Source organism: Chlorocebus sabaeus, chromosome 6 (assembly GCF_047675955.1).
Source record: "Chlorocebus sabaeus isolate Y175 chromosome 6, mChlSab1.0.hap1, whole genome shotgun sequence".
Classification (NCBI taxonomy): domain Eukaryota; kingdom Metazoa; phylum Chordata; class Mammalia; order Primates; family Cercopithecidae; genus Chlorocebus; species Chlorocebus sabaeus.
Window position 1 is genome coordinate 58,267,322 of NC_132909.1, and position 26,141 is coordinate 58,293,462.

Genomic DNA, 26,141 nt, shown 5'->3' on the forward strand with positions numbered 1-26,141 from the left:
AAGCTAAGAATGTCTGTGTCCAGCTTTGGAAGGACCTGGGACCTAATCTATCCAGGGTCCCTCCGCAGACGGTGGGGGGAAGGGTGGAGCTTCAGAATGTTCTGACTACGGGAAGGAGTGGGCAGGGGAGGCTGGGAGGGTGTGTATGTCTGCAGGGGAGGTGCAGGCACAGGCACCGCAGAACCTCACTGTGGTGGAGAGGAACGCTGCGTATGGTGCAGGCCTTCTCCGTCCGAGTGAGAAAGGAGGTCACTCTGCAGTTGGGTCTGAGACATTGAGGTCTGTGGGTTCGCCACCTCCTCCCAGAAGGCACTACAGAATCAGGGGTGAGGGGTGCAGGGCTGGGAGGAACTCCAGAGCCCATGAACCTCCTCCACGGGACCCCCAAGCTTCTCCAGGCCATGTAATAGGACCCAAAGTTATCAACAGAAATCTATTTCTCTGAACCTCAAAGGAAGACTTTTTTTAATTAATAGTATTCTTTTTTTTTTTTTTTTTTTTTTTTTGAGATGGAGTCTCACTCTATTGCCCAGAGTGTGCAGTGGCGCAATATCGACTCACTGCAAGCTCTGCCTCCTGGGTTCACGCCATTCTCCTGCCTCAGCCTCCCCAGTAGCTGGGACTACAGCTGCCTGCCACCACGCCCGGCTAATTTTTTTTTGTATTTTTAGTAGAGATGGGGTTTCACCGTGTTAGCCAGGATGGTCTCGATCTCCTGACCTCACGATCCACCCGCCTCGGCCTTCCAAAGTGCTGGAATTACAGGCGTGAGCCACTGCACCCAGCCTATTATTCTTTTTTTAGAGACAGGAACGGTTTTGTATCTTTTTTTTTTTTTTTTGAGACAGGGTCTCACTCTGTCGTTCAGGCTGGAGTGCAGTGGCAGGATCTCGGCTCCCTGTAATCTCCATCTCTCTAGTTCAAGCAATTCTCCTGCCTCAACCCCACTGAGTAGCTGGGACTACAGGCACCCACCACTAGGCCTAGCTAATTTTTGTATTTTTAGTAGAGACCGAGTTTTGCTATGTTGGCTAGGCTGGTCTCGAACTCCTGACCTCAGGTGATCCACCTGCCTTGGCCTCCCAAAGTGCTGGGATTACAGGCCTGGGCTAGCATGCTCAGCCTGTAGCTTTTTTTTTTTTTTTTCTTAAATAGAGATGGGATCTCGCTGTGTTACCTAGGATGATCTTAAACTCGGCTAAAGGGATCCTCCCACCTCAGCCTCACAAAGTACTGGGATTACAGGTGTGAGCTACAGCGCCCAGCAAAAGAAAGACATTTGGGGAGCAAAATAATTGAGGCAGGGACCGTGTCATTTAACTCACTGCTCAGGCTTAGGCCGCCTGCCCCTCCCCCATGGAGCCACCTGCTCTCACACTGTGTCTTCCTGTACCCAAATGTGTTTATGTAGAGCCTTCCAGAAAGCTCACAGGGGTGCATTCCCCCAACTCACTTTCGTACACTGCCTTTCTCTTCTTTTTTTCTGAGACAGAGTTTCGCTTTTGTCACCCAGGCTGGAGTGCAGTGGCGTGATCTCGGCTCACTGCAACTTCCACCTCCCGGGTTTAAGCCATTATCCTGCCTCAGCCTCTCAAGTAGCTGGGATTACAGGCATCCGTCACCATGTCCAGCTAATTTCTGTACTTTTAGTAGAGATGGGGTTTCATCATGTTGGCCAAGCTGGTCTCAAACTCCTGACCTCAGGTGATCCACCTGCCTTGGCCTCCCAAAATGCTGGGATTACAGACATGAGCCATGTCACCTGGTCTGTACACTGCCTTTCAGATAGGAAATGCATTGGGGAAACTGAGGCACGAGGTGGCAGGAAGTGGAGCCCCCAGCAGCCTGGAACACCGGACGTCTGCTGTCTGGCCCTGGGTGTCACATCTGTCTCTGCAGCGGGAGGCGGAGATTGTGGCAGGAAGTCTGTCAACTGGGAGGGGGAGAGGGGTCCGATGGGCCAGGAATGGGGTCCCCAGGTATGGTGCTGGGCCTCCTGGTGCAGTTCTGGGGTGAGTATCTGGCTCTCCCTCCCCTCCGAACCCACCTCTTGCTGTCATCCCTGGCTGCCTGCCCCCCAGCTCAGGGCCCCTCTAAACTTAAGTCTCTCTACTGTGTCAGATACGGCTCATCTCCCGCTGAGACTCAGAACATGATGGGGGCTGGAGGGTTAAGGAAAGATCCTCTGAGGGCCCCTAGGATACAATCTAAACCTTGCCCTACATACCAGCCTGGCCTGACCTCTCTCATCTCCACCCTCCGCGATGCCTTTGCTCCCTCCCTCTTGCTCCAGCCTGGAAGCTTTTCTTTCTCTCTTTCCCCAATGGGAAGGCTGGATATGGCCCTCAAGCCTTTGCACCTGCTGTTCCAGCTGCCTAATGCCCTTCTCCAGATCTCATGTCTCTACCCTCCTCTGCAATTGCATCTCAAATGCCGGGAACTTCACATAACCTCACCTTCTCCGGGACTCTAACAGACACGTCAGACTTCTCACAGCTAAAAGCAAACTTTCTACTCCGGCAGCAGCTCCCTCTGTGTTTCAAATTAAGGACAAAGGCTGCTGCCCTTCACACATTTCCTCCGGCGAAAACCTCCATTCCTCTTTCCCTCTCTTCCAATTCCAGTCGCTTGCACTTTTTTTGTTGTTTGTTTGTTTCGTATTTTTTTGGTTTGTTTGTTTTTTGAGAAGGAGTCTTGCTCTGTCACCCAGGCTGGAGTGCAGTGACGCGATCTCGGTTCACTGCAACCTCCGCCCTCCAAGTTCAAGCGATTCTCCTGCCTTAGCCTCCCGAGTAGCTGGGATTACAGGAGCAGGCCACCGCGCCTGACTAATTTTTTTGTATTTTTAGTAGAGACGGGGTTTCGCCATCTTGGCCAGGCTCGTCTAGAACTCCTGACCTCATAATCCACCCGCCTCGGCCAAAATGCTGGGATTACAGGCGTGAGCCACCGCGCCCAGCCGTTTTTGTTTTTTAAAGATGGGTTTCACTATGTTGCCCAGGCTGGTCTTGAACTCCTGGCCTCTAGCGATCATCCAGTCTTGACTACCCAAAGTGCTGGGATAACAGGCATAAGCCACCACGCCCAACCAAGGTCTTTTTTATTAAAACTTAAATTGGAGACTGAGGCAGGTAGATCACTTGAAGTCAGGAGTTCCAGACCAGCCTGGCCATGTTGGTGAAACCCCGTCTCTACTAAAAATACAAAAATTAGCCAGGCATGGTAGCAAGTGCCTGTAGTCCCAGCTACTCAAGAGGCTGAGCCACAAGAATCACTTGAACCCAGGAGGCGGAGGTTGCAGTGAACCAAGATCATGTCACTGCACTCCAACCTGGGCAACAGTGAGACCCTGTCTCAAAAAAACAAAAACAAAACAAACAAACAAACAAAAACTTAAATTGGACTATTTCTACCCTGCTTTCTGATTTTCCATCACACTTAGATTAAAACGTAAACTGCTTAATTTTCCAATTTTCCTCACCTCTCCACACCACCCCAAGGCTCACAGGCCCTGCTCAACCCTTCCTCCTTCCCTCCTCCCTCTCTCCCCATCCTCACTCTGCTCCAGCTACACGGACCTCCTCGCTGTTCCTCCAACATGCCAGACACAGTCCTGCCCCAGGGCTTTTGCATGGACTCTGCACTGTCTGGAATGCTCTTACCCTCCAACACCTTCCTTCTCACACTGGTTACCCCTTTCCATTAAGATCTCTGGTGAGGCTGGACACAGTGGCATGTGCATGTAATCCCAGCAATTTGGGAGGCTGAGGTGGGAGGATCACATGAACCCAGGAGTGTTTTGTTTTGTTTTTTTGTTTTGAGATAGAGTCTCACCCTGTTGCCCAGGCTGGAGTGCAGTGGCATGACCTCAGCTCACTGCAACCTCCGCCTCCTGAGTTCAAGCGATTCTCCTGCCTCAGCCTCCCAAGTAGCTGAGACTGCAAGTGTGTGCCACCATGCTCGGCTAATTTTTGTATTTTTAGTTGAGACAGGGTTTCACCATGTTGGGAAAAATGGTCTTGATCTACTGACCTTGTGATCCGCCTGCCTTGGCCTCTCAAAGTGCTGGGATTGGAGACATGAGCCACCGCACCCGGCCTTGTTTTGTTTTGTTTGAGACAGAATCTCGCTCTGTCACCCAGGCTGGAGTGCACCGGCACGATCTCAGGTCACTGCAACCTCCAACTCCCGGGTTCAAGTGATTCTCCTGCCTCAGCCTCCTAAGTAGCTGGGATTATAGGCACCTGCCACCATGCCCAGCTAATTTTTGTATTTTAAGTAGAGACAGGGTTTCACCATGTTGGCCAGGCTGGTCTTGAACTCCTGACCCCAGGTGATCCACCCACCTCGGCCTCCCAAAGTGCTGGGATTACAGGCATGAGCCACCTCACCCAGCCCATAAGCCCAGGAGGTTGATCCTGCAGTGAGCTATGATGGTGCCACTGCACTCCAGACTGGGCAACAGAATGAGATGGAGTCTTTTACTCTTTGATATGGAGTCTTGCTCTGTTGCCCAGGCTAGAGTGCAGTGGCATGGTCTCAGCTCACTGCAACCTCTGCCTCTCAGATTCAAGTAATTCTCCTGCTTCAGCCTCCCATGTAGCTGGGATTCCAGGCGCCCACCACCACACTGGCTAATTTTTGTATTTTTAGTAGAAACAGGGTTTCACCATGTTGGCCAGGCTGGTCTCGAACTCCTGACCTCAGGTGATCCACCAGCCTCGACTTCCCAAAGTGCAGGGATTACAGGCATGAGTCACAGCACCCAGCCCATGAGCCCAGGAGGTTGAGGCTGCAGTGAGCTCTAATGGTGCCATTGCACTCCAGACTGGGCAACAGAGTGAGACTGAGTCGTTTTTTTCTTATATATGGAGTCTCGCTCTGTTGCCCAGGCTAGAGTGCAGTGGCGTGGTCTTAAGAAAAAAAAAGGCTGGTCACAGTGGCTCACATCTACAATCCCAGCACTTTGGGAGGCGTAGGTGGGAGGATCACTTGAGCCTAGGAGTTCAAGACCAGCCTGGGCAACATAATGAGACCCCAACCTCTACAAAACCAAAAAAATCAGCCAGGCATAGTGATACATGCCTGTAGTCCCAGCTACTTGGGAGGCTGAGGTAGGAGGATCACTTGAGCCCAGGAGTTCAGGGATGCTGTGAGCTGTGATAGTGCCACTGTACTCCAGCCTGGACCTTAGAGCCAGACCCCAACTCTAAAAACATAAAAAAATAAAAAAGTCACCACCTCAAGGAGGCCTTCCTTGATTACTCTCAATGAATAGATGTTCCCTGACCTCACTGTTATCTTCTGTGGCCACCGCCATTCCTTTCCCCCGTTGCAGTTGTCATTTCATGACTTCCTGTGTCTCTTTTACCCTAGATTGTCAGCTTCTGAAGGGCAGGGATTTTCATCTGCTTTGGTCGCCCCTGTGTCTGTGTCCCCCACACCCAGCATAGGGTCTGGCACATGCTAGGCGGTATTTGTGTAGTGGAGTACTGGAGACTATCTCAGAATTCCACAAGCTCTGAGCGACTTATACCCATTTTACAGGTGGGGTTGTTGAGCCTCAGCAAGTCATGACCTTCCAAAAGTCATACAGACAGTGAGGTTCTTTGGGGTTTTTTTTTTAGTTTAATTTTTTTTTTTTTTTTTTTTTTTTTTTTTTTTTTTTGAGACGGAGTCTCACACTCTGTCGCCCAGGCTGGAGTGCAGTGGCACCCGATCTCAGCTCCCTGCAACCTCCACCTCCCGGGTTCATGCCATTCTCCTGCCTCAGCCTCCTGAGTAGCTGGGACTATAGGTGTGCGCCACCATGCCCAGCTGATGTTTTGTATTTTTAGTAGAGATGGGGTTTCACCTTGTTAGCCAGGATAGTCTCCATCTCCTGACCTCGTAACCCACCCGCCTCGGCCTCCCAAAGTGCTGGGATTACAGGCGTGACCCACTGCGCCCAGCCTTTATGTTTAATTTTTAGAGACAGGGTATTGCTTTGTCACCCAGGCTGGAGTGCAGTGGTGCGATCATAGCTCACCGCAGCCTCGAATGCCTGGGCTCAAGCGATCCCTTCACTTCAGTCTCTTAAATAGCTGGGACCACAGGTGCTCACCACCAAACCCAGCTACTTTTTAAATATTTATTGTAGAGATGAGGTCTTGCTGTGTCCTCAGGCTAGTCTGGAACTCCTAGGCTTAAGCAATCCTCCCACCTCGGGCTTCCAAAGTGCTGGGACTACAGGTGTGAGCCACAGCACCCGGCTTAGGCAAGTGAGGTTTCAAACCCAGACTGCCGGCTCACTAGGGGAGTGAGTTACACAGCCTCACATGCACACTGTCAGAAAGGTTGCCTCTACTTCTTCTGTCTTCCAGCCCTGCAAGGAGCCTCAAGCCTGAGTGTGCAGCAGGGGCCCAACTCCCTGCAGGTGAGGCAGGGCAGTCAGGCCACCCTGGTCTGCCAGGTGGACCAGGCGCCAGCCTGGGAACGGCTCCGTGTTAGGTGGACCAAGGATGGGGCCATCCTGTGCCAACCATACATCACCAACGGCAGCCTCAGCCTGGGGGTCTGCGGGCCCCAGGGACAGCTCTCCTGGCAGGCACCCAGCCATCTCATCCTGAAGCTGGACCCCGTGAGCCTCAACCACAGCGGGGCGTACGTGTGCTCGGCGGCCATAGAGATTCCTGAGTTGGAGGAGGCTGAGAGCAACGTAACAAGGCTCTCAGTGGACCCAGGTACTGAAGCCAGCGGGGAGAGGGAGGGGCGGTGGGGAGGATCCTAAAATCTTAAGACTTTTGAGTCTCAAACTCCTAGAAATAAAAAGCTCTAAATTCTTCGTATCAAATTTTTTTTTTTTTTTTTTTTTTTTTTTTTTTTTTTAAGGCAGAGTTTCACTCTTGTTGCCTGGGCTGGAGTGCAATGGCGGTGATCTCGGTTCACGGCAACCTCCACCTCCCGGGTCCCGGGACAAGCAGTTCTCCTACCTCAGCCTCCTGATTAGCTGGGATTACAGGCACGTGCCACCACACCCAGCTAATTTTTGTATTTTTAGTAGAGACGGGGTTTCACCATGTTGGCCAGGCTGGTCTCGAACTCCTGAACTCATGATCCACCTGCCCCGGCCTCCCAAAGTGCTGGGATTACAGGCGTGAGCCACCGTGCCCAGCCCATAATCCAAGAATTCTAGAATACAGAATTGAAAGTCATCAGCCAAGCATAGTGGTTGATGCTTCTAATCCCAGCATTTTGGGAGGCTAAGGTGAGAGGATCACTTGAGCCCAGGAGTTGGAGGCTGCAGTGAGTTATGAGTGCACCACTGCACTCCAGCCTGGGCGACAGAGCCAGACCCTGTCTCTGAATAAAATAAAGCCATCAGCTGGGCATGGTAGTTCATCCCTGTAATCCCAGCACTTTGGAAGGCCTAGGTGGGTGGATCACCTGAGGTCAGGGGTTCGAGACCAGCCTGGCCAACCTGATGAAAACCCCCTCTCTACTAAAAATACAACAATTAGCTGGGCATGGTGGCATCAGCCTGTAATTCCAGCTACTCAGGAGGCTGAGGCAGGAGAATCCAGGAGAGGGAAGTTGCAGTGAGCTCAGATCACACCCGCACCACTGCAGTCCAGCCTGGGCTACAGAGCAAGACTCCGTCTCAAAATAAAAAAATAAAAAAATAAAGCCATAGACTCTCAAAGTTGGGAGAAACCCTCCAGATAGCTCTCCAGACCTGCAATGCCAGCTGCCTCATTTTACAGAGGAGACAGGGGAAGCCAGAGAGGACCAAGACGTGTCTAGCGTTACGCACTAGGTAGGGGTGCACCCTGTGCACTGTCCCCTTAGCCATATTCCCCACTTATGGACCCACCCTGGGCAGAATCGGGAAACCCAAGGGGATCCAGGCTTTGCCTCCTGCTCTGTGAGAGATGCCTGTGGGCCCTGGGCCTCTGACCAGCCCCCTCTGGCAGAATGAAGCACCCAGCTCTCAGCCCCTCGAGATGCCCGTTCCTCTCCAGCTGGTAGGACCAGCCTGCTGGCGGAGACACGTGCCTGCCTCAAGGGAGGGGCGTGTTATGGTGCGTTGCCCACCTCTCCCCACCCCTCCAATGTCAAAGGGGCCAATTAGCAATTAGAGGAGGCGGGGTGGTGGAGGCACCAGGCTGTGCGTTGGCAGCTGCGAGAGAGCAGGGAACGGGCGCGGGTCCAGCCCCACACAGCTGGCTTCCCCACCCCCCCACCAATCCTGAACAGCAGCTTGGCAGCCTCCAGGGATCGCCTGCCAACCTCAGAGGCTGCAAGAGGAGGGGGTTGGGGTGCTGGACCTTATCTTAATTGTGGCATTCACAGCCTTTAGCTGGGGTTCCTGTAAATTATACAAACCTGGATTCAAGCCTGTTTCATTTACTTGCTGTGTGACCTTGAGCAAGTGACTTGACCTCTCTGTGCCAGTTCCCTCGGCTGTCAAAATACATACAGTGTTTCCTCGTCAGGTCAGGTGACTTTAGAGCAGTTATCACTAAAGTGCTTGCTATAATCCAAGTGCAATGACTCACACCTGATATCTCAGCACTTTGGGAGGCCGACGCGGGAGGATTGCTTGAGGCCAGGAGTTCGAGACCAACTTGGCCAACACAGCAAGACCCCATCTCTACAAAAAATTCTAAAATTAGCCGGGCATGGTGGCACACACCCATAGTCCCAGCTACGTGAGAGGCTGAGGTGGGAGGATCACTTGAGCCCAGGAGTTGGAGGCTGCAGTAAGCTATGATCACGCCACTGCCCTCCAGCCGGGGCAACACAGAGCGACCCTGTCTCCAAAAAAACAAACAACAACAACAAAACAATGCTGAGCGCAGGGCCTGAGACATAGTAAGTGCTCAAGGAAACTAAGTGTTAGGATCTCTGAGCTGACGTGAGGCAGGACTTTGTTCAAAGCTGGTCCCCACTGCCATCTGGGTAGGGGACCCTAGACAAGGGACTTAGGCTCTCTGAGCCTTGGTTTCCCAGTCTATAAAATGGGCATGGCATGGAGTAGAGGCTCAAGCAAAAACAAAAACAAAAACAACCAAACAGGATCCGGAGAGTGATAAATCCCAGGATAAAGATGGTGGAAGATGGAGTCTGGCTCTGTCGCCCAGGCTGGAGTGCAGTGGCATGATCTCGGCTCACTGCAAGCCCCGCTTCACGGGTTCACACCATTCTCCTGCCTCAACCTCCCAAGTAGCTGGGACTACAGGCACCCGCCACCTCGCCCGGCTAATTTTTTTGTATTTTTAGTAGAGATGGGGTTTCACCGTGTTAGCCAGGATGGTCTTGATCTCCTGACCTCATAATCCGCCCGCCTTGGCTTCCCAAAGTGCTGGGATTACAGGCATGAGCCACTGCGCCCAGACTTTTTTTTTTTTTTTTTGTCTTCTTTGAGACGGAGTCTCACTCTGTCGCCCAGGCTGGAGTGCAGTGGCACGATCTCAGCTCACTGCAGCCTCCCCCTCCTGGATTCAAGCGATTCTCCTGTCTCGGCCTCCTGAGTAGCTGAGATTACAGACGTCCACCACCATGTCTGGCTAATTTTTATATTTTTTGTAGAGATGGGGTTGCATCATGTTGGCCAGGCGGGTCTCGAACTCCTGACCTCAAGTGATCCTCCTGCCTCAGCCTCCCATAATGCTTGGATTACAGCCCTGAGCCACCGCATCCTGCCCAGCCTCATTTTTCAGAAGAGGAAACTGAGGTTCAGAGTGAACACCTGCCCAAAACCACAAAACCTGGCAGGAGGAGGAACACTTAGGTCCCCCCACGTAAGCTCTGTTCTTCGGGGGTGGAGAAGCCTGGCACCCCCCATAACATAGATTTCTTCTCTGCAGATGACCCCAGACAGAACAGAAACCCGATCTCAAGCTTCCCAGGTGAGCCCTGCCCTGTGTTCCTCCCCCAGCATCTTCCTCCCCCACCACCACCCCTCCTGCTTAGACCATCTCTTCGCCCCGACACAGGACTCCTCTTCGTGCTGCTGGGGGCGGGAAGCGTGGGTGTGGCGATCGTGCTGGGCGCCTGGTTCAGGGGCCGCCGCTGCTGCCAGCAAAGGGATTCAGGTAACAGCCCAGGTAAGGGAGGGTGGGGCGGAGGAGGTGGAGGTGGGAACTACAACTGCTTGACAAAGACCCATTGCATCTGTGCTCCCACCTAGGGGATGGAGGGAGGAGCGATGGAGGAGAAGCCTGGCTCCTATATCCTATACTCACGTTTTTCAGAAATAGAGACAAAGCCCCTAGCCTGGGTAACCTAGCAAGATCCCATCTCTACAAAAAAAATTAAAAATTGCTGGGCGTAGTGGCTCATGCCTGTAATCCGAGCACTTTGGGACGCCGAGGTGGGTGGATCACCTGAGGTCAGCCTGGAAAACATGGTGAAACCTTGTCTCTACTAAAAATACAAAAAATTAGCCAGGCATGGTGGCGGACGTCTGTAATCCCAGCTACTTGGGAGACTGAGGCAGGAGAATTGCTTGAACCCAGGAGGCGGAGGTTGCATTGAGCCAAGATCGCACCACAGCACTGTAGCCTGGATGACAGAGCAAGACTTGTCTCAAAAAAAAAAAAAAAAGGCTGGGCGCAGTGGCTCAAGCCTGTAATCTCAGCACTTTGGGAGGCTGAGATGGGTGAATCACAAGGTCAGGAGATCGAGACCATCCTGGCTAACCCGGTGAAACCCGTCTCTACTAAAAAATACAAAAACCTAGCCGGGCGAGGTGGCGGGCACCTGTAGTCCCAGCTACTCGGGAGGCTGAGGCAGGAGAATGGCGTGAACCCGGGAGGCGGAGCTTGCAATGAGCTGAGATCCAGCCACTGCACTCCAGCCTGGGCGACAGAGCGAGACTCCGTCTCAAAAAAAAAAAAAAAAAAAAAAAAAAAAAAATTTAAAATTAGGCTGTGCATGGTGTCTCATGCCTGTCATCCCAGCACTTTGGGAGGTCGAGGCAGGTTAGGAGTTTGAGACCAGCCTGGGCAACATGGTAAAACCAGTCTCTACTAAAAATATGAAAATTAGCCAGGTGTGGTAGCCTGTGCCTGTAGTCCCAGCTGCTCGGGAGGTTGAGGCAGGAGAATCACTGGAACCCAGAAAGCGGAGATTGCCGTGAGCCGAGACTGCCTCATTGCACTCCAGCCTGGGCGACACAGCAAGCTCCATCTCAACAACAACAAAAAAATTAGCCAAGCTTGGTGGCACACGCCTGTGGTCCCAGCTGCTCAGGAGGCTGAGGTGTGAGGATTGCTTGAACCTGGGAGATGGAGGCTGCAGTGAGCTATAGTTTCCCCACTGCACTCCAGCCTGGGTGACAGAGAGAGATCCTGTCTCAAACAAACAAACAAAGTTTGAAGAAAAAAAAAAAAAAAAAATGGCCGGGCGCAGTGGCTCATGCCTGTAATCCCAGCCCTTTGGGAGGCCAAGGTGGGCGAATCACGAGGTCAGGAGTTCGAGACCAGCCTGGCCAACACGGTGAAACCTCATCTCTACTAAAAATACAAAAAGGCCGGGCGCGGTGGCTCAAGCCTGTAATCCCAGCACTTTGGGAGGCCGAGACGGGCGGATCACGAGGTCAGGAGCTCGAGACCATCCTGGCTAACACAGTGAAACCCCGTCTCTACTAAAAATACAAAAAGTAGCCGGGCGAGGTAGCGGGCGCCTGTGGTCCCAGCTACTCGGGAGGCTGAGGCAGGAGAATGGCGTGAACCCGGGAGGCGGAGCTTGCAGTGAGCTGAGATCCGGTCACTGCACTCCAGCCTGGGCAACAGAGCGAGACTCCGTCTCAAAAAAAAAAAAAAAAACAAAAAAAAAAACAAAAAAAACCCAAAAAAATACAAAAAAATTAGCCAGACATAGTGGCAGGGGCTTGTAATCCCAGCTACTAGGGAGACTGAGGCAGGAGAATCACTTGAACCTGGGAGGCAGAGCTTGCAGTGAGCTGAGATCACGCCTCTGAACTCCAGCCCGGGTAACAGAGTAAGACTGTCTCAAAAAAAAAAAAAAAAAAAAAAAAAAAAAAAAAAAAAAAAGGCCAGGTGCAGTGGCTCACACCTGTAATCTCAGCACTTTGGGAGGCCAAGGTGGGCGGATCACAAGGTCAGGAGATCAAAACCATCCTGGCTAACACGGTGAAACCCCATCTCTACTAAAAATACAAAAAATTAGCCGGGCATGGTGGCGGGTGCCTGTGGTCCCAGCTACTCGGGAGGCTGAGGCAGGAGAATGGCATGAACCCGGGAGGCAGAGCTTGCAGTGAGCCGAGATTGCGCCACTGCACTCCAGCCTGGGCAACAGAGCAAGACTCTGTCACACACACACACACACAAAGAAAAGAGAGATAAATCCCCCTGAGGTTGGCCGGAGAGGGCTGGGCTGTCTTTAGTGACTGTTCCCTCTTGATCTGTGTTATCCATCCTAGGAAATGCATTCTATAGCAATGTCCTATACCGGCCCCGGGGCGCTCCAAAGAAGACTGAGGACTGCTCTGGAGAGGCGAAGAACCAGAGAGGCCAGAGCATTTATTCAACCTCGTTCCCGCAGCCGGTCACCTGCCAGCCGCACCTGGCTCCCAGACCTTGCCCCAGCCCCAGGCCCAGCCACCCCATTTCTACGGTCAGGGTCTTTCCTAGCCCAGGCCCCACCCAGCAGCCAAGGCCAAGAGGGTTCCCCAAAGTGGGAGAGGAGTAAGAGATCCCAGGCGACCTCGACGGGACCCCACCTATAGGTACACACAAAAAAAGGGGGATCGAGGCCAGGCACGGTGGCTCACGCCTGTAATCCCAGCAGTTTGGGAAGCCGAGGCGGGTGGAACAGTTGAGGTCAGGGGTTTGAGACTAGCCTGGCTTGAACCTGGGAGGCGGAGGTTGCAGTGAGCCAAGATTGCACCACTGCACTCCAGCTTGGGCCACAGAGTGAGACTCTGTCTCAAAAAAAAAAAAAAAAGAAGAAGACGCAGGAGGACTGGGAGCCCGACAGCCCCATCCTGAGACCCCATCCTCGTTTCTATGATGATGGATCTCGCTCCCACTTTTCCCCCCAAGAACGCTTAATAAAGGCTTGTGAAGAAAAAAGAAAGCTGGTGTGTTTGTGGCAATTTGGGAGTGCTAAAAAGATCTGAAGAAATCAGGTGCAGCTGGGCGTGGTGGCTCACGTCTGCAATCCCAGCACTTTGGGAGGCCGAGACGGGCGGATCACGAGGTCAGGAGATTGAGACCATCCTGGCTAACACAGTGACACCCCGTCTCTACTAAAAATACAAAAAAAAAAATTAGCCAGGCGTGGTGGCGGGCGCCTGTAGTCCCAGCTACACGGGAGGCTGAGGCAGGAGAATGGCGTGAACCCAGGAGGCGGAGCTTGCAGTGAGTGGGATGGCGCCACTGCACTCCAGCCTGGGCGACAGAGCGAGACTCCGTTTCAAAAAAAAAAAAAAAAAAGAAATCGGGTGCGGTGGCTCACGCCTGTAATCCCAATGCTTTGGGGGACCAAGGGAGGTGGATCACCTGAGGTCAGGAGTTCAAGACCAGCCTGGCCACAGTAGAAACCCTGTCTCTACTAAAAATACAAAAGTTAGCCAGGCGTAGTGGTGCAGCTGATGTCTGTGGTCTCAGCTATTTGGGAGGCTGAGCGGGGAGGATCACTTAAGCCTCAGAGGTTGAGGTTGCAGTGAGTTATAATTATGTCACTGCCCTCTGGCCTAGGTGGTAGAGTCCCTGTCACATACATGCACCAAAAAGATTTAAGGGGTCATGTGGGGGTCCCAGAGCTCCCAGGGGTGGCTGAAGAGGCCCACTGTGGCCAAGGGACTTGGTAACAACTCAAAGCCCCCCTCCCACCTTATACTCGTAGGGACAAATCCAAGGAGCAGGAAGTGGCGCTCTGGCTTCCAAACAGTCCCCTGCCCTGGAAGACCCCCTCCGCAGCTGGCATCACCCCCAGGCAGGCCTGGAGGTGGGGGGAGGAGCGGGGAGGGCAGGGGATTTGTGGTGTTTACCAGCCCCCCAGGTCTTCTGCCTGTCACCTTGAAGTGACACCGGCTAGGCCCAGCTCCCCTCCCCTGCTTCTGCTGTTTCCATGGGGACAGATGTCCTTTCTGCAGATCAAGCCCCTGCTGCCGGGAGGAGGGAGCGGGGCTGGCCCGAGAGCCTGGCCCCCTCAGTTTCTCCATCTTTGTATGTCGGTTTCTATGGAGTGCGGTTTTCATCCGCTCCACACTGCTCTGTCTCTTACTCTCTGAGTTCTGATCCCTCCCTATGGGAGATTCAGGTTCCAATCCCAACTCTGCCCCCAAAACAAAGAGCTGGGGATGTGCTTGGCCCGTGAGGCCTCGAGGTTTTTTGTTTGTTTGTTTTGTTTTGTTTTTTTTTGAGACAGAGTTTCGCTCTCGTTCCCCAGGCCGGAGTGCAATGGTGCGATCTCAGCCCACTGCAATCTGTGCCTCCTGGGTTCAAACGATTCTCCTGCCTCAGCCTCCTGAGTAGCTGGGATTAGAGGCACGCGCCACCACGCCCGGTTAATCTTGTATTTTTAGTAGAGACGGGGTTTCTCCGTGTTGGTCAGGGTGGTCTCGAACTCCCAACCTCAGGTGATCTGCCCGCCTCAACCTCCCACAGTGCTGGGATTACAGGTGTGAGCCACCGCGCCCGGCCTCCTCCAGGGTTTCAATTACCCCATCATCCCCCTCTCCAGCGCTGCCTAGGGCTTTCCCACTGGGAGTCAGCGATCCCACTTCCCTCTGCAGCCCAGAAAGGAAACTAACACAAACAATAACTTATTTATTTTCTAGGCCATGGGACGGCTTTGGGATACAATGCTGGGCCCGAGGACTCAAAAGGGGGCCGAGGGTCACTGTCAGGGGGTCTGCGTGACCACGGGGTACAGCAGAGCCAGATGCTCGGCGCCTTGCACCGGCAGTGGGCGTGAACTGTAGTGGAGGACGAGCTCGGGCACGCTGGGGAAGGGCCCACTGTGTTGGCCCAGCACCACCTGGTTCTCTCGGGTCCGTGCGAACTTCAGATGCAGGAAGCCCTGGCTGCTCCTGGGTGATGAGGGAGAAAGGGACTCCTAGCACCCTGGACACACCCAGAAAGCCACCAGCCCCAAAGCCACCTCCCACAGTGCCCAGGGCCAGGTGCTCGTGCTTCTCCAGTCTCTGGTAAACAGCAGTGTGCTGCCTGGAATAGTTGCTCACACCTGTAATCCCAGTGATGTGGGAGGCTGAGGCTATAGGATTGCTCCAGGCCAGGAGTTAGAGACCAGCCTGGGCAACAGAGTGAGAACCCATCTCCACAGAAAAGCATTAGAAAATTAGGCAGGCACGGTGGCTCACGCCTGTAATCGCAGCACTTTGGGAGGCCAAGTCAGGTGGATCACTTGAGGTCAGGAGTTCAAGACCAGCCTGGCCAACATGGTGAAACCCCGTCTCCACTAAAAATACAAAAATTAGCTGGGCACGGTGGCAGGCACCTGCGGTCCCAGCTACTCTGGAGGCTGAGGCAGGAGAATCCCTTGAACCCCTGGGAGGCAGAGACTGCAGTGAGCTGATATTGTGCCACTGCACCCCAGCCTGGGTGACAGAGAGAGACTCCATCTCAAATAATTATAATAAAAATGATAATAGTAAGAGGCCAGGCACAGTGACCCACACCTGTAATCCCAGCACTTTGGGCGGCCGAGTCAGGCGGATTGCTTGAGGCCACGAGTTTGAGACCAGCCTGGCCAACATGGCAAAACCCTGTCTGTACTAAGAATACAAAAATTAGCCGAGCATGGTGGTGTGTGCCTGTAGTCTTCCGTCTCCCGAGTTCAAGTAATTATCCTGCCTCAGCCTCCGATGTGGCTGGAATTACAGGTATGCACCAGTATGCCCGACTAATTTTCGTATTTTTAGGAGAGAAAGGGTTTCACCATGTTGGCCAGGCTGGTCTCGAACTCCCGACCTCAAGTGATCCGCCCTCCTCGGCCTTCCAAAGTGCTAGGTTTACAGGCATGAACCACCATGCCCAGCCCCAATCTTGTGCTTTTAGATCTTACACTCAGACACCTAGCAGAATCTTAGGAGTGGTTTATAATTAGACAGAATTTTAGGGACAGAAGTGCATACAAACAGGGTCTCAACCTAAAATGCTTACAGGCACACCCTGAAATTTTGGCTTCAGACGGACACAAATTGATATACCTCCATTTGTGGACAAGGGGAGTCCAGATGAATCTTGTGCACCTAGTTCCTCGTCTTACCTGAGGCCTGGACCTCCTCTGTGCCTTCCACTCCATCTTCTTGTATACCTCCAGTGATGGGGAGCTCATCCTCAATTTGCAACTAGCTAATGGCCTCCCCGGAAGTCCCACCCCTTCTCCTAGAAGTCCCACCCACTGGCCTGGAAGCCCTTCCCAATGGCTGCTGGAGCCACACCCTCCCGTTCCCTCTGAATTAACCCAAAAGGGTGACTCATACAATCCTGTGACCCGTGCAATCCCTGTGAGGCTGAGGTCTCACCTGAGAGACAAGGAGCAGTCCTGGGGGCTGGTCTCGCTGAGCCGCACTAGGTAGCTGCCTTCCTTGCAGAGGGACAGGAGGCTCTCGGCATCCGCCCTGTTCAGGGGGCCATGAAACCACCTACGGAGTGCAGACAGATGTGTCATCAAGGACTGTTCCCCTTCAAACACACTCTGGGGCCCTGTAATCCCAGCACTCGGGGAGGCTGAGGCGGGCGGATTGCCTGAGGTCAGGAGTTGGAAACCAGTCTCGCCAACATGGTGAAACCCCATCTCTACTAAAAATACAAAAAAGTTAGCTGGGCGTGGTGGCGGGTGCCTGTAATCCAGGCTACTCCGGAGGTTGAGGTAGGGGAACTGCTTGAACCCGGGAGGTGGAGCTTGCAGTGAGCTGAGATCCAGCCACTGCACTCCAGCCTGGGCAAGAGAGCCAGACTCTGCCTCAAAAAAAAAAAAAAGAAAAGAAAAGAAAAGAAAAGAAGGAAGAGAGAAGGGCCAGGCGCAGTAGCTCACACCTGTAATCCCAGCACTTTGGGAGGCTGAGGTGGACATATCATGAGATCAGGAGTTCTAGACCAGCCTGGCCAACATATTGAAGCCCTGTCTCTACTGAAAACACAAAAATTAGCCGGGCGTGGTGGTGCAGGCCTGTAATCCCAGCTACTCTGGAGGCTGAGGCAGGAGAATCACTTGAACCTGGGAGACGGAGGTTGCAGTGAGCCGAGATGGCGTCACTGTGCTCCAGCCTGGGCGACGGAGCAAGACTCGGGGAGGGAGGGAGGAAACAAGACTTGGGGAGGCAGGGAGGGAGCAAGGGAGGAAGAGAAAGAGAAAAAGAGAACAATCTTCACTCCCTAGACCTCAGAGTTAAATAGCCAGTTCTGTATTGCCCACCGAAGAGATTTAGGGGTGACTGATAACATGGCCTGGATTCTGGGGACTTGGGCAGTCCCTCAAGGACCTCCCAGGCTGGAAGGGAACACAGTCAGCGTCTCCCAGCTCATGTGTGACCCCAGCACGGAGTTGCGAACCCACCAAAATGCTGCGCCTCCTGGTTCCATCCCAGGAACCAAGAACTTCTGGCTGAGAATGATTTCTGTCTCTTGGCTCTGAGGCTGTAAGCCCCCCTCAGGTTAAGGAAGGAAATTGCCTTTTCTGTTTGAACCTGAGGCTCAGAGAGGTTAAGTGACTTGCCCCAGGCTACACAGCCAGGAGGGGAGAGCAGGGATTTGAACCCAGAACTTGATACCAGAGGGAAAGGGACCCCATCAGATTCGGTTTTGTGTCTAGCTGGGTGCCTGGCACAGAGCAGGCTCTGGCACCCAGTAAAGAGTAGCTGAAGAAACGAAATAAGTGGATGAATGAATCAAAGTTCTCCCAGTTCCTCTAATCTGGGAAAACGAAAAAACTTCTGCCTGATACATTGGAGTCTGCAGATAACGTTCAACGGGGCTCCTCCACCTTCAGCTTCCCCACTCACGGCTGTTTCTCCAGGGGCAGGGCTGGGTCCACACGCTCCGCAGGCTGGGGGCTTCTGGGTGGGGGTCTCCGGAGCTCCTTGGCTGAGCCTGGAGTCCTCTCCCACTCTGGACTGTCAAACTGCACTGGAAAGGAGAGTTAGAGAGGAAAGGGTTAAGTCCAGCCTATCTTGGGGGGCGGGGCAGGGGCAAGCCAATGGAATCTCAGTACGAAGGCAGGGCCAGCTTGGGACAACCTATCAGAGCCCAGGGGCTGGGCTTAAGGCAGGGGCTGGATTGGCCACAGGTGCAACCTATTGGCCTTCAGAAGAAATAGGTGTGGTCATTTATAAATCTGGTGGCAAGGAGCACAAAGATCTTGGCTAGAGGGGGTGGGTTAGAAGTTTCCAGAGAGGAGCGCTACTTCCTAAATCCCTTCTGGGTTCAGGCTAGACTGCAGCCAAGTCCTAAAACTGGAAAATCACCCCCAATCTACAGACAGGTGGACCAAGGCACTGAGCTCTAAATACCCTCCCAGTAATAAAACTTTGGGGGCAAAGTCGTGTTTGCACAACTAGAATCTGGTCCAAATTCTATGCTATGCTATGCTGTGCTATGCTATGCTATGCTATGCTACGCTACGCTATGCTATGACAAAGTTTAGCTCTTGTTGCCCAGGCTGGAGTGCAGTGGCGCGATCTTGACTCACCGCAACCTCCGCCTCCTGGGTTCAAAGCAATTCTCCTGCCTCAGCCTCCTGAGCAGCTGGGATTACAGGCATGTGCCACCATGCCCGGGTAATTTTGTATTTTTAGTAGAGACGGAGGTTTCTCCATGTTGGTCAGGCTGGTCTCGAACTCCTGACCTCAAATGATCCACCCGCCTCGGCCTCCCAAAGTGCTGGGATTACAGGCATGAGCCACCGTGCCCGGCAACTATTTTATTTTTTAAAGCTGATTTTATCATTATCTCATTTACAGAAGACAAAACTAAGGTTCAGAGGCTTGTCTAAGCTCATCCAATTCAGCTGGAAATTAACCTGTAGTTTACTAGTAGCTAGTAAGAAACGCTGCCTCTACCACCCCCACATCCTATTCCAAAAGCAAGCCATATTCCCCTCCCCACACCACACTGAGCAGGATAAGTAGGTTCCATTCCACTCTGAAAAGTGTTTGCGTTTCCAAGGAAGATGCAGGTTGTCTCGGAAGAAAGAATTTAGGACTATCAGTCATTCACACTCTAGTGAGAATTAATAAACTACCAAAGTGGCAAGTGATTGGACTCTACATTTTTTTTTTTTTTTTTTTTTTTTGAGACGGAGTTTGGCTCTGTCGCCCAGGCTGGAGTGCAGTGGCCGGATCTCAGCTCACTGCAAGCTCCGCCTCCCGGGTTCACGCCATTCTCCTGCCTCAGCCTCCCGAGCAGCTGGGACCACAGGCACCCACCACCTTGCCCGGCTAGTTTTTTTTGTATTTTTTAGTAGAGACGGGGTTTCACCGTGTTAGGCAGGATGGTCTCGATCTCCTGACCTCGTGATCCGCCCGTCTTGGCCTCCCAAAGTGCTGGGATTACAGGCTTGAGCCACCGCGCCCGGCCTACTTTTTTTTTTTTTTTTTCCCCTGAGACAGAGTCTTGCCCTGTCACCCAGGCTGGATGCAGTGGCACGATCTCGGCTCACTGCAAGCTCTGCCTCCCAAGTTCACGCCATTCTCGTGTCTCAGCCTCCCGAGTAGCTGGGACTACAGGCACCCACCACCATGCCTGGCTAATTTTTTTTTTTTTTTTTTTTTTTTTTTTTGTATTTTTTAGTAGAGACGGGGTTTCACCATGTTAGCCAGGATGGTCTCGATCTCCTGACCTCGTGATCCACCCGCCTCAGCCTCCCAAAGTGCTGGGATTACAGGTGTGAGCCACCACACCCGACCGATTGGACTCTACTTTGTAAACTGAAACAGGAGACATGACGGATGAGGAAATGCAGGGATGGGGCATTCAGATGTCAGAGTGTGGGTCTGAGAAGCACCTGCAAACGCCCTGGAGATGTGGTCTTTCTTCCACTCCCAGGGCTGATCATACTCATCTGCTGGCCGTTCATCCTCCTGGGGCATCCGGCTCTGCCGAGGCTTCTGCCCAGAAGGGGGTCCATCTGCTGTCTCTGGGTCCTGTTCCTCATAAGGGGTGTCATAGAGTTGCACCCCTCTGCCGGGCAGTTCTAGGAGGTCGGGGATACTGTTCAGCTCCTGCTCCCATCTGGGACCCTGTCACCTTCTCCCAAGCCCTGCCCACTCACCACTCATGACCCGTTGGGCGTCGTAGGGCTCCATGTACCCATCATCCGGGGGTGCAGGATGAGGCTGAGCATCAAAGGGGTCTGAATACTCAGTGTCGGCTTCCAGCTGTGGAGAGAAGGAAGGGGAGAAGACGAGGACTCAGAGGGGCATCCCCGCTAAGTGATGCTGCACCTCTTGCCTGCTCACAGGGCCATCTGACACCTCTCCAAGAGTTTTTACTTATTTTTTATTTTTATTAACTAATTTATTATTTATTTTTATTTTTTGAGATGGAGTCTCACTCTGTCACCCAGGCTGGAGTGCAGCGGCACGATCTCAGCTCACTGTAACCTCCGCCTCCTGAGTTCAAACAATTCTCCTGCCTCAGCCTCCTGAGTAGCTGGGACTACAGGCCCCCGCCGCCACGCCTGGCTAACTTTTTGTATTTTTAGTAGAGATGGGGTTTCAACGTATTAGCCAGGATGGTCTCGATCTCCTGACCTCGTGATCTGCCTGCCTCGGCCTCCCAAAATGTTGGCATTACAGGCGTGAGCCACCACGCCCCGCGGAGTTTTTATTTTTAATTAATTAATTAATTTTTATTTTATTTATTTATTTATTTATTTATTTTTCGAGACAGAGTCTCGCTCTGTCGCCCAGGCTGGAGTGCAGTGGTGCAATCTCAGCTCACTGCAAGCTCCGCTTCCCAGGTTCACATCATTCTCCTGCCTCAGCCTCCCGAGTAGCTGGGACTACAGGCGCCCACCACCACGCCCGGCTAATTTTTTGTATTTTTAGTACAGACGGAGTTTCACTGTGTTAGCCAGGATGGTCTCGATCTCCTGACCTCGTGATCCGCCCGCCTCAGCCTCCCAAAGTCCTGGGATTACAGGCATGAGCCACTGCACCTGGCCCTAATTAATTAATTAATTAATTTAGAGATGGAGTCTTGCTCCCTCGCTCAGGCTGGAGTGCAGTGGCATGATCTCAGCTCACTGCAACCTCTGACCCCCGGGATCAAGTGATTCTCCTGCCTCAGTCTCCCAAGTAGCTGGGATTACAGGCACCCGCCACCACACCTGGCTAATTTTTGTATTTTTAGTAGAGATGGGGTTTCACTATGTTGGCCAGGCTGGTCTCGAACTCCCAACCTCAGATGAACCGCCCGCTTCAGCCTCCCAAAGTGCTGGGATTACAGGCAAGAGCCACCACGCAAAAATAACTCTCCAAGAGTTCTTTTGGGGGGTTGGAGAGGGAGTCTGTTACCCAAAAGTGCTTGCAGACAGATGACGGCTTCCCACGTCTCCCTCTATGTCGATCCCATTTCCCCGGCACAGACACCTGCCTCCCTCCTTCGCCCACTTCAGTGCTTCTCAGGTGCCAGCACTGTTGTCAAGGTTTTACCTATGCTGATTTGTAATACCAACACGTAGTAAACACACCGTCCCCATTTTCCAGACAAGGAAGCCAAGGCACAGAAAGAGTGTTTTGTTCAAGGACGCACAGCTGATAAGTAAGAGGCAGAGTTTGATCCCGTGTAACGGGTTTTCTCGAGTCCCTGGCTCTTCTTACCAACGTCTTACTTCTTATTTATTTGTTTATTTGTTTATTGAGACAGAGTCTTGCTCTTGTCACCCAGGCTGGAGTGCAGTGGCGCGATGTCGGCTCACTGCAACCTCTGCCTCCTGGGTTCAAGCAATTCTCCTGCATCAGCCTCACGATTCGCTGGGATTATAGGCGACCCGGCTAATTTTTGTATTTTTGGTAGAGACGGGGTTTCACCGTGTTGGCCATGGCTGGTCTCAAACTCCTGACCTCAGGTGATCCACCTGCCTCGACCTCCCAAAGTGCTGGCATTACAAATGTGAACCACCACACCCAGGCTTTTGTTTGTTTGTTTTTGTTTTTTTGAGACAGGGTGTTGCTCTGTCAGCCAGGCTGGAGTGCAGGGGTGCAATCATGACTCACTGCAGCCTTGATCTTCTAAGGCTCAAGCCATCCTCCTGCCTCAGGCTCCTGAGTAGCTGGGACTACAGGTGTGCACCACAACTGGCTAATGTTTTGATTTTTTTTTTTTTTTTGTAGAGACGAGGTCTCACACTGTTAGCCTGGGCTGGTCTCGAACTCCTGGGCTCAAGCAATCCTCCCACCTCAACCTCCCAAAGTGCTGGAATTACAGGTATGACCTACTGCACCTGGTGGCCTGAGTTCAAATCCTAGTAAGCTAGAACCCCATGAGACTTCAGGCAAGTCACTGCCATTCTGCGAGCCTCAGTTTCACTTACACAAAATGGGAACATAGTCGTAGGAAGGGCAGCATCATGGGGGGATGTTTAGGTGCCCTGCAGGGGAGCAACTCACTCAGATCTATTTTAGGAAGATCCCACCAGGTTGGAAGAGGAAGGGGTGCTGAGGGGAGGAGGCTGGGGGGTCGCGGGGGATGGCCATGGAGGAGGAGGACCCAGAGACCAAGCAGAGTGGTCAGAGAGGCAGGAGGATAACCAGCATTATGCATTGAAAAGGGACAGATACCGACCTGGGCGCAGTGACTCACACCTGTAATCCCAGTACTTTGGGAGGCAGAGCAGGGAGGATCAACTGAGGTCAGGAGTTTGAGTCCAGCCTGGCCAGCATAGTGAAACCCGTCTCTACTGAAAATACAAAAATTAGGCGGGTGTGGTGGTGCACACCTGTAATCCCAGCTACTGGAGAGGCTGAGGCAGGAGAATCACTTGAACCCCAAGAGGTGGAGGTTGCAATGAGCCGAGATCCCACCACTGCGCTCCAGCCTGAGTGACAGAGGGAGACTCTGTCTCAAAAAATAAAAAAATAAAAATAACAGAAATCCCCAAGCAGGTGGAGGTCTGGAGTACTGGGAAGAGTCTGTCTGCTGTCCCGGTTCCCCGCTGTGATCACACATAAAACAAGCTCTCCAGGATCCAGAGAGCCCAGCCTGAGCCTCCCCTCCACCCAATCTCCCGGGGCCACCCAGCCACGCACCTCCTCCCCGGGGCCGCCCAGCCACGCACCTCCTCCCCGGGGCCGCCCAGCCACGCACCTCCTCCCCGGGGCCGCCCAGCCACGCACCTCCTCCCCGGGGCCACCCAGCCACGCACCTCCTCCCCGGGGCCACCCAGCCACGCACCTCCTCCCCGGGGCCGCCCAGCCACGCACCTCCTCCCCGGGGCCGCCCAGCCACGCACCTCCTCCCCGGGGCCACCCAGCCACGCACCTCCTCCCCGGGGCCGCCCAGCCACGCACCTCCTCCCCGGGGCCGCCCAGAAGGGCCTTGGCTCTGGCCATATCCGCAGCCTCCACCTTGATGAGCCGGTGCTTGGGAGAGCCGTACTTGGCATCTCCGGGGTTCTTGGAGTCCCCAGGGCCCGCGGGGTCCGGCTCCAAGCGGCTCTCCGCGTCCTCATAGGGGTCTTCGAAGTCCAGGTTCTTCTGCGCGCGGTAGGCCCTCAGGATGTCGCTCTCGGTGTAGTCCGGGGTGGGCGGCTGCGGAGGGGGCCTCCGACCGCCAAAGCTCAGGTAGTCCCGTAGCCACTTGGCCATTTGGGCGCCTGTCACCCCAATCGGGCCACTGTCAGAGGGGCCCCCACATGCCCTTCTCCAGGCCCCTTTTCTCAGGGAGGAGGAGGAGGAGGAGGAGAGGAAGGGAAGAGCAGGGAAGGAGGAGAAAGATCAGGTGCGCCCTTTGGCGGGGTTCTGGATGGATAGAGGCAAGGAAAAGGTGAACGAGGGGGAGGAAAAGGAGGCGACAGAGGAGGGAGGGAGGACAAGCCCGCTTTAGCCGGGTTTGGGAAGCACCGCAGGGGAAGGGGGCGTCCCGCAGGGCCCTGAGTGCCGCGCGCTAGGGGCTAGGGCGAGGGGCATCCGCGGAGGCGCGCGGAGTTTCCGCGGGCAGCGCGGTTCCCTGGAGCAACTCGGCCGCCCGCCGCCTCCGGGAAGCTCCGGGATCCCTTCCTGGGGTCGGGAGATCGGGGCCAGCGCCACCTGCGGACGCTCCCGGCCCCTCGCCCAGTCCGGACGCCTGGGTTCTCAGCGCAGCGGGCGGGCTCCCCAGGAGCGCGGGCGCCGCGCGCAAAGTTGGGCCGCGGAGCCAGTGACCCCGGCGGGACGCATCCTTTGTCGCGCTCCTCTCGGCTCAGCGGGGAGCCCCCAATCCCGCGGTCCCCGGCCGGGCCGCCTCGATCCGGCCCCAGCCACCCGCACAAAGGGAAATAAAAACCTCCTCCAATCCCTCTTCACGCTTTCGGAGACACTTTCCCCGCCGCCGCCGGGAGGTGGGACGCTGGGGAGGGGGGAGCGCGGGAGGACGCCCCGGTTCCCACCAGCCCCGGGCCGCGTCCCGGGCAGCAGCGTCAAGGCTCCCCCGCCTCCCCTCGGCCGCGTCCCCCGCCCCTCCCCTCCCCCTGCGCTCCCCTCGGAGGTGACTGAGACCTTCAGCTGTTCTGGGGAGGGAGGGAGCCGCTGCCCGCGGAGGGAAGGGGGGGCTGGGGGCGGGAGTCGCCGGGGCCGAGGCCGCGGCAGCTGGACACTGACCCGGACGCCCGAGACTGGCCGCAGCGAGCGCGGAGCGCGGGAGGTGGGGACCGGCTGGGAGTGACACTGCTGGGGAGGGAGAGAGGGAGGAGAGGGGAGGGGGAGAAGGAAGGGAGGGGGAAATTGCCCGGGAAATGGGGGACTGGACTTGACCGCCAGAAGGGGTGAAATTGACCAGCAGAGGGGGTGGGAATGACCGCCACTGAGGGTCGAAATGGAACCGATGTCTGGCGGTGAAACGGACCGGCAGAGTGGGGGTGTGGAAATTGGTGGAGAGGTCACTGGTTGAAATTGATATTGACGCAGCAGAAGGAAGAGGGGGGCAAAGGAAGGGACGGTGGGGATCAGGCTTCCCCTCCCCCAAGAGGGCTCTGCTCTGTTCCCCGCTCCCTTCCCAGGGGACTAATTGCGGGCAGGGGGAGGGTTGGGGGCAGCTGGCCTGGGGAAGGGAGATGGTATCTGAGCCTGGCGCCTGTCCTCTGCATCTGTCCTTTTGTGGCTTCTTGGGGGCGGGTGGCGGGAAGAGGGGCAGAAGTGAGAGGGGCCTGGCCTGAACCGGCTGCCTGTTGTCAGCTGCCGCTGCCGTTGTCTGAGGGTGAGGGCACTGAGAGGTTTGGGGGGTAGGAGAGGAAAAGGAAGCCACTGGCCAATTTTCCAGTGCAGAACCATTTTTTTTTCTTTCCCCATAAGGGGGCTTGCCCAGCTCCCCCTAATGACTGGAGTGAGTGGTGGTCAGGAAGGATAGGACCCCGGATTCTCTCCTCTGGTGGCCAGCCCCCCGGTTGGGCACAGGTCATAGCTTGGAGGGGACAGTTGGAGGACGAGACAGCAGTCAGAACTAACACTGCTATGACTGGGCCCTCCTAGCAGCCCGGCGGGGCTGAGGGCAGGCTCTGTCACCCCCTGAATCTTGGTTTTCCTTATTTGAAAGATGTGGTTTCTAACAGGAAAACCCAGACAGCTCTAGGAAGGATTCCAGGAGAGACCGAGTTATCACCTGGATTCCTCGTTTTATGGATGGGGAAACCGAGGCACAGAGATGCGAGGGACTTGTTCAGAGCCACTCCACAGCTCATTCTGCCTGGACATTGCCATGGGGCCTGGCCTAGGGTGGCACTGAAGGCCGCCCCTTTTTTTTTTTTTGAGACGGAGTCTCACCCTGTCACCCAGGCTGGAGTGCAGTGGTGTGATCTTGGCTCACTGCAACCTCTGCCTCCCGGGTTCAACCGATTCTCCTGCCTCAGCCTCCGGAGTAGCTGGGATTACAGGCTCCTGCCACCACACCCAGCTAATTTTTGTACTTTTAGTGGAGATGGGGTTTCACCATGTTGGCCAGGCTGGTCTTGAACTCCTGACCTCAGGTGAT

At 54.3% G+C, this 26,141-nt stretch overlaps 2 protein-coding genes across 3 annotated transcripts; one reads left to right on the forward strand and one right to left on the reverse strand.

Annotated features, from left to right (window-relative positions):
* Positions 1-1,880: 1,880 nt before the first annotated feature.
* TMIGD2 (transmembrane and immunoglobulin domain containing 2) lies at positions 1,881-13,083 on the forward strand. 2 transcript variants are annotated; one of them, XM_037994401.2, is made up of 5 exons: positions 1,881-2,012; positions 6,363-6,722; positions 9,849-9,890; positions 9,978-10,088; positions 12,428-13,083. In XM_037994401.2, exons 1-5 carry the CDS (start codon positions 1,967-1,969, stop codon positions 12,694-12,696), a joined length of 828 nt encoding a protein of 275 aa, XP_037850329.1. In that variant the 5' UTR covers positions 1,881-1,966; the 3' UTR covers positions 12,697-13,083. The 2 variants fall into 2 exon arrangements, with proteins under 2 accessions (XP_037850329.1, XP_037850330.1); XM_037994402.2 differs by having other exon boundaries at positions 9,978-10,076.
* Positions 13,084-14,767: 1,684 nt separating this feature from the next.
* Positions 14,768-24,601, reverse strand: SHD (Src homology 2 domain containing transforming protein D). The gene is made up of 6 exons (XM_007994845.3): positions 23,489-24,601; positions 20,248-20,353; positions 19,981-20,169; positions 17,981-18,104; positions 16,502-16,621; positions 14,768-15,043 (listed from the first exon to the last, which is right to left on the reverse strand). The coding sequence occupies exons 1-6, from the start codon at positions 23,783-23,785 to the stop codon at positions 14,857-14,859; spliced, it is 1,023 nt and encodes a 340-aa protein (XP_007993036.1). The 5' UTR covers positions 23,786-24,601; the 3' UTR covers positions 14,768-14,856.
* Between the last annotated feature and the right edge of the window lie 1,540 nt (positions 24,602-26,141).

What these genes read in the sequence shown, in the direction of transcription:
- SHD (XM_007994845.3), bottom strand. Translation starts at nt 23,785, where the DNA reads ATGGCCAAGTGGCTACGGGACTACCTGAGCTTTGGCGGTCGGAGGCCC. An exon ending in TGGGCGGCCCCGGGGAGGAG is followed by an intron (nt 20,354 to 23,488) that starts GTGCGTGGCTGG and finishes TTCTCTCCACAG; the next exon opens with CTGGAAGCCGACACTGAGTA. An exon ending in CGCCCAACGGGTCATGAGTG is followed by an intron (nt 20,170 to 20,247) that starts GTGAGTGGGCAG and finishes CCGACCTCCTAG; the next exon opens with AACTGCCCGGCAGAGGGGTG.
- TMIGD2 (XM_037994401.2), top strand. Translation starts at nt 1,967, where the DNA reads ATGGGGTCCCCAGGTATGGTGCTGGGCCTCCTGGTGCAGTTCTGGG. An exon ending in CCTCCTGGTGCAGTTCTGGG is followed by an intron (nt 2,013 to 6,362) that starts GTGAGTATCTGG and finishes TCTGTCTTCCAG; the next exon opens with CCCTGCAAGGAGCCTCAAGC. An exon ending in CCCGATCTCAAGCTTCCCAG is followed by an intron (nt 9,891 to 9,977) that starts GTGAGCCCTGCC and finishes GCCCCGACACAG; the next exon opens with GACTCCTCTTCGTGCTGCTG.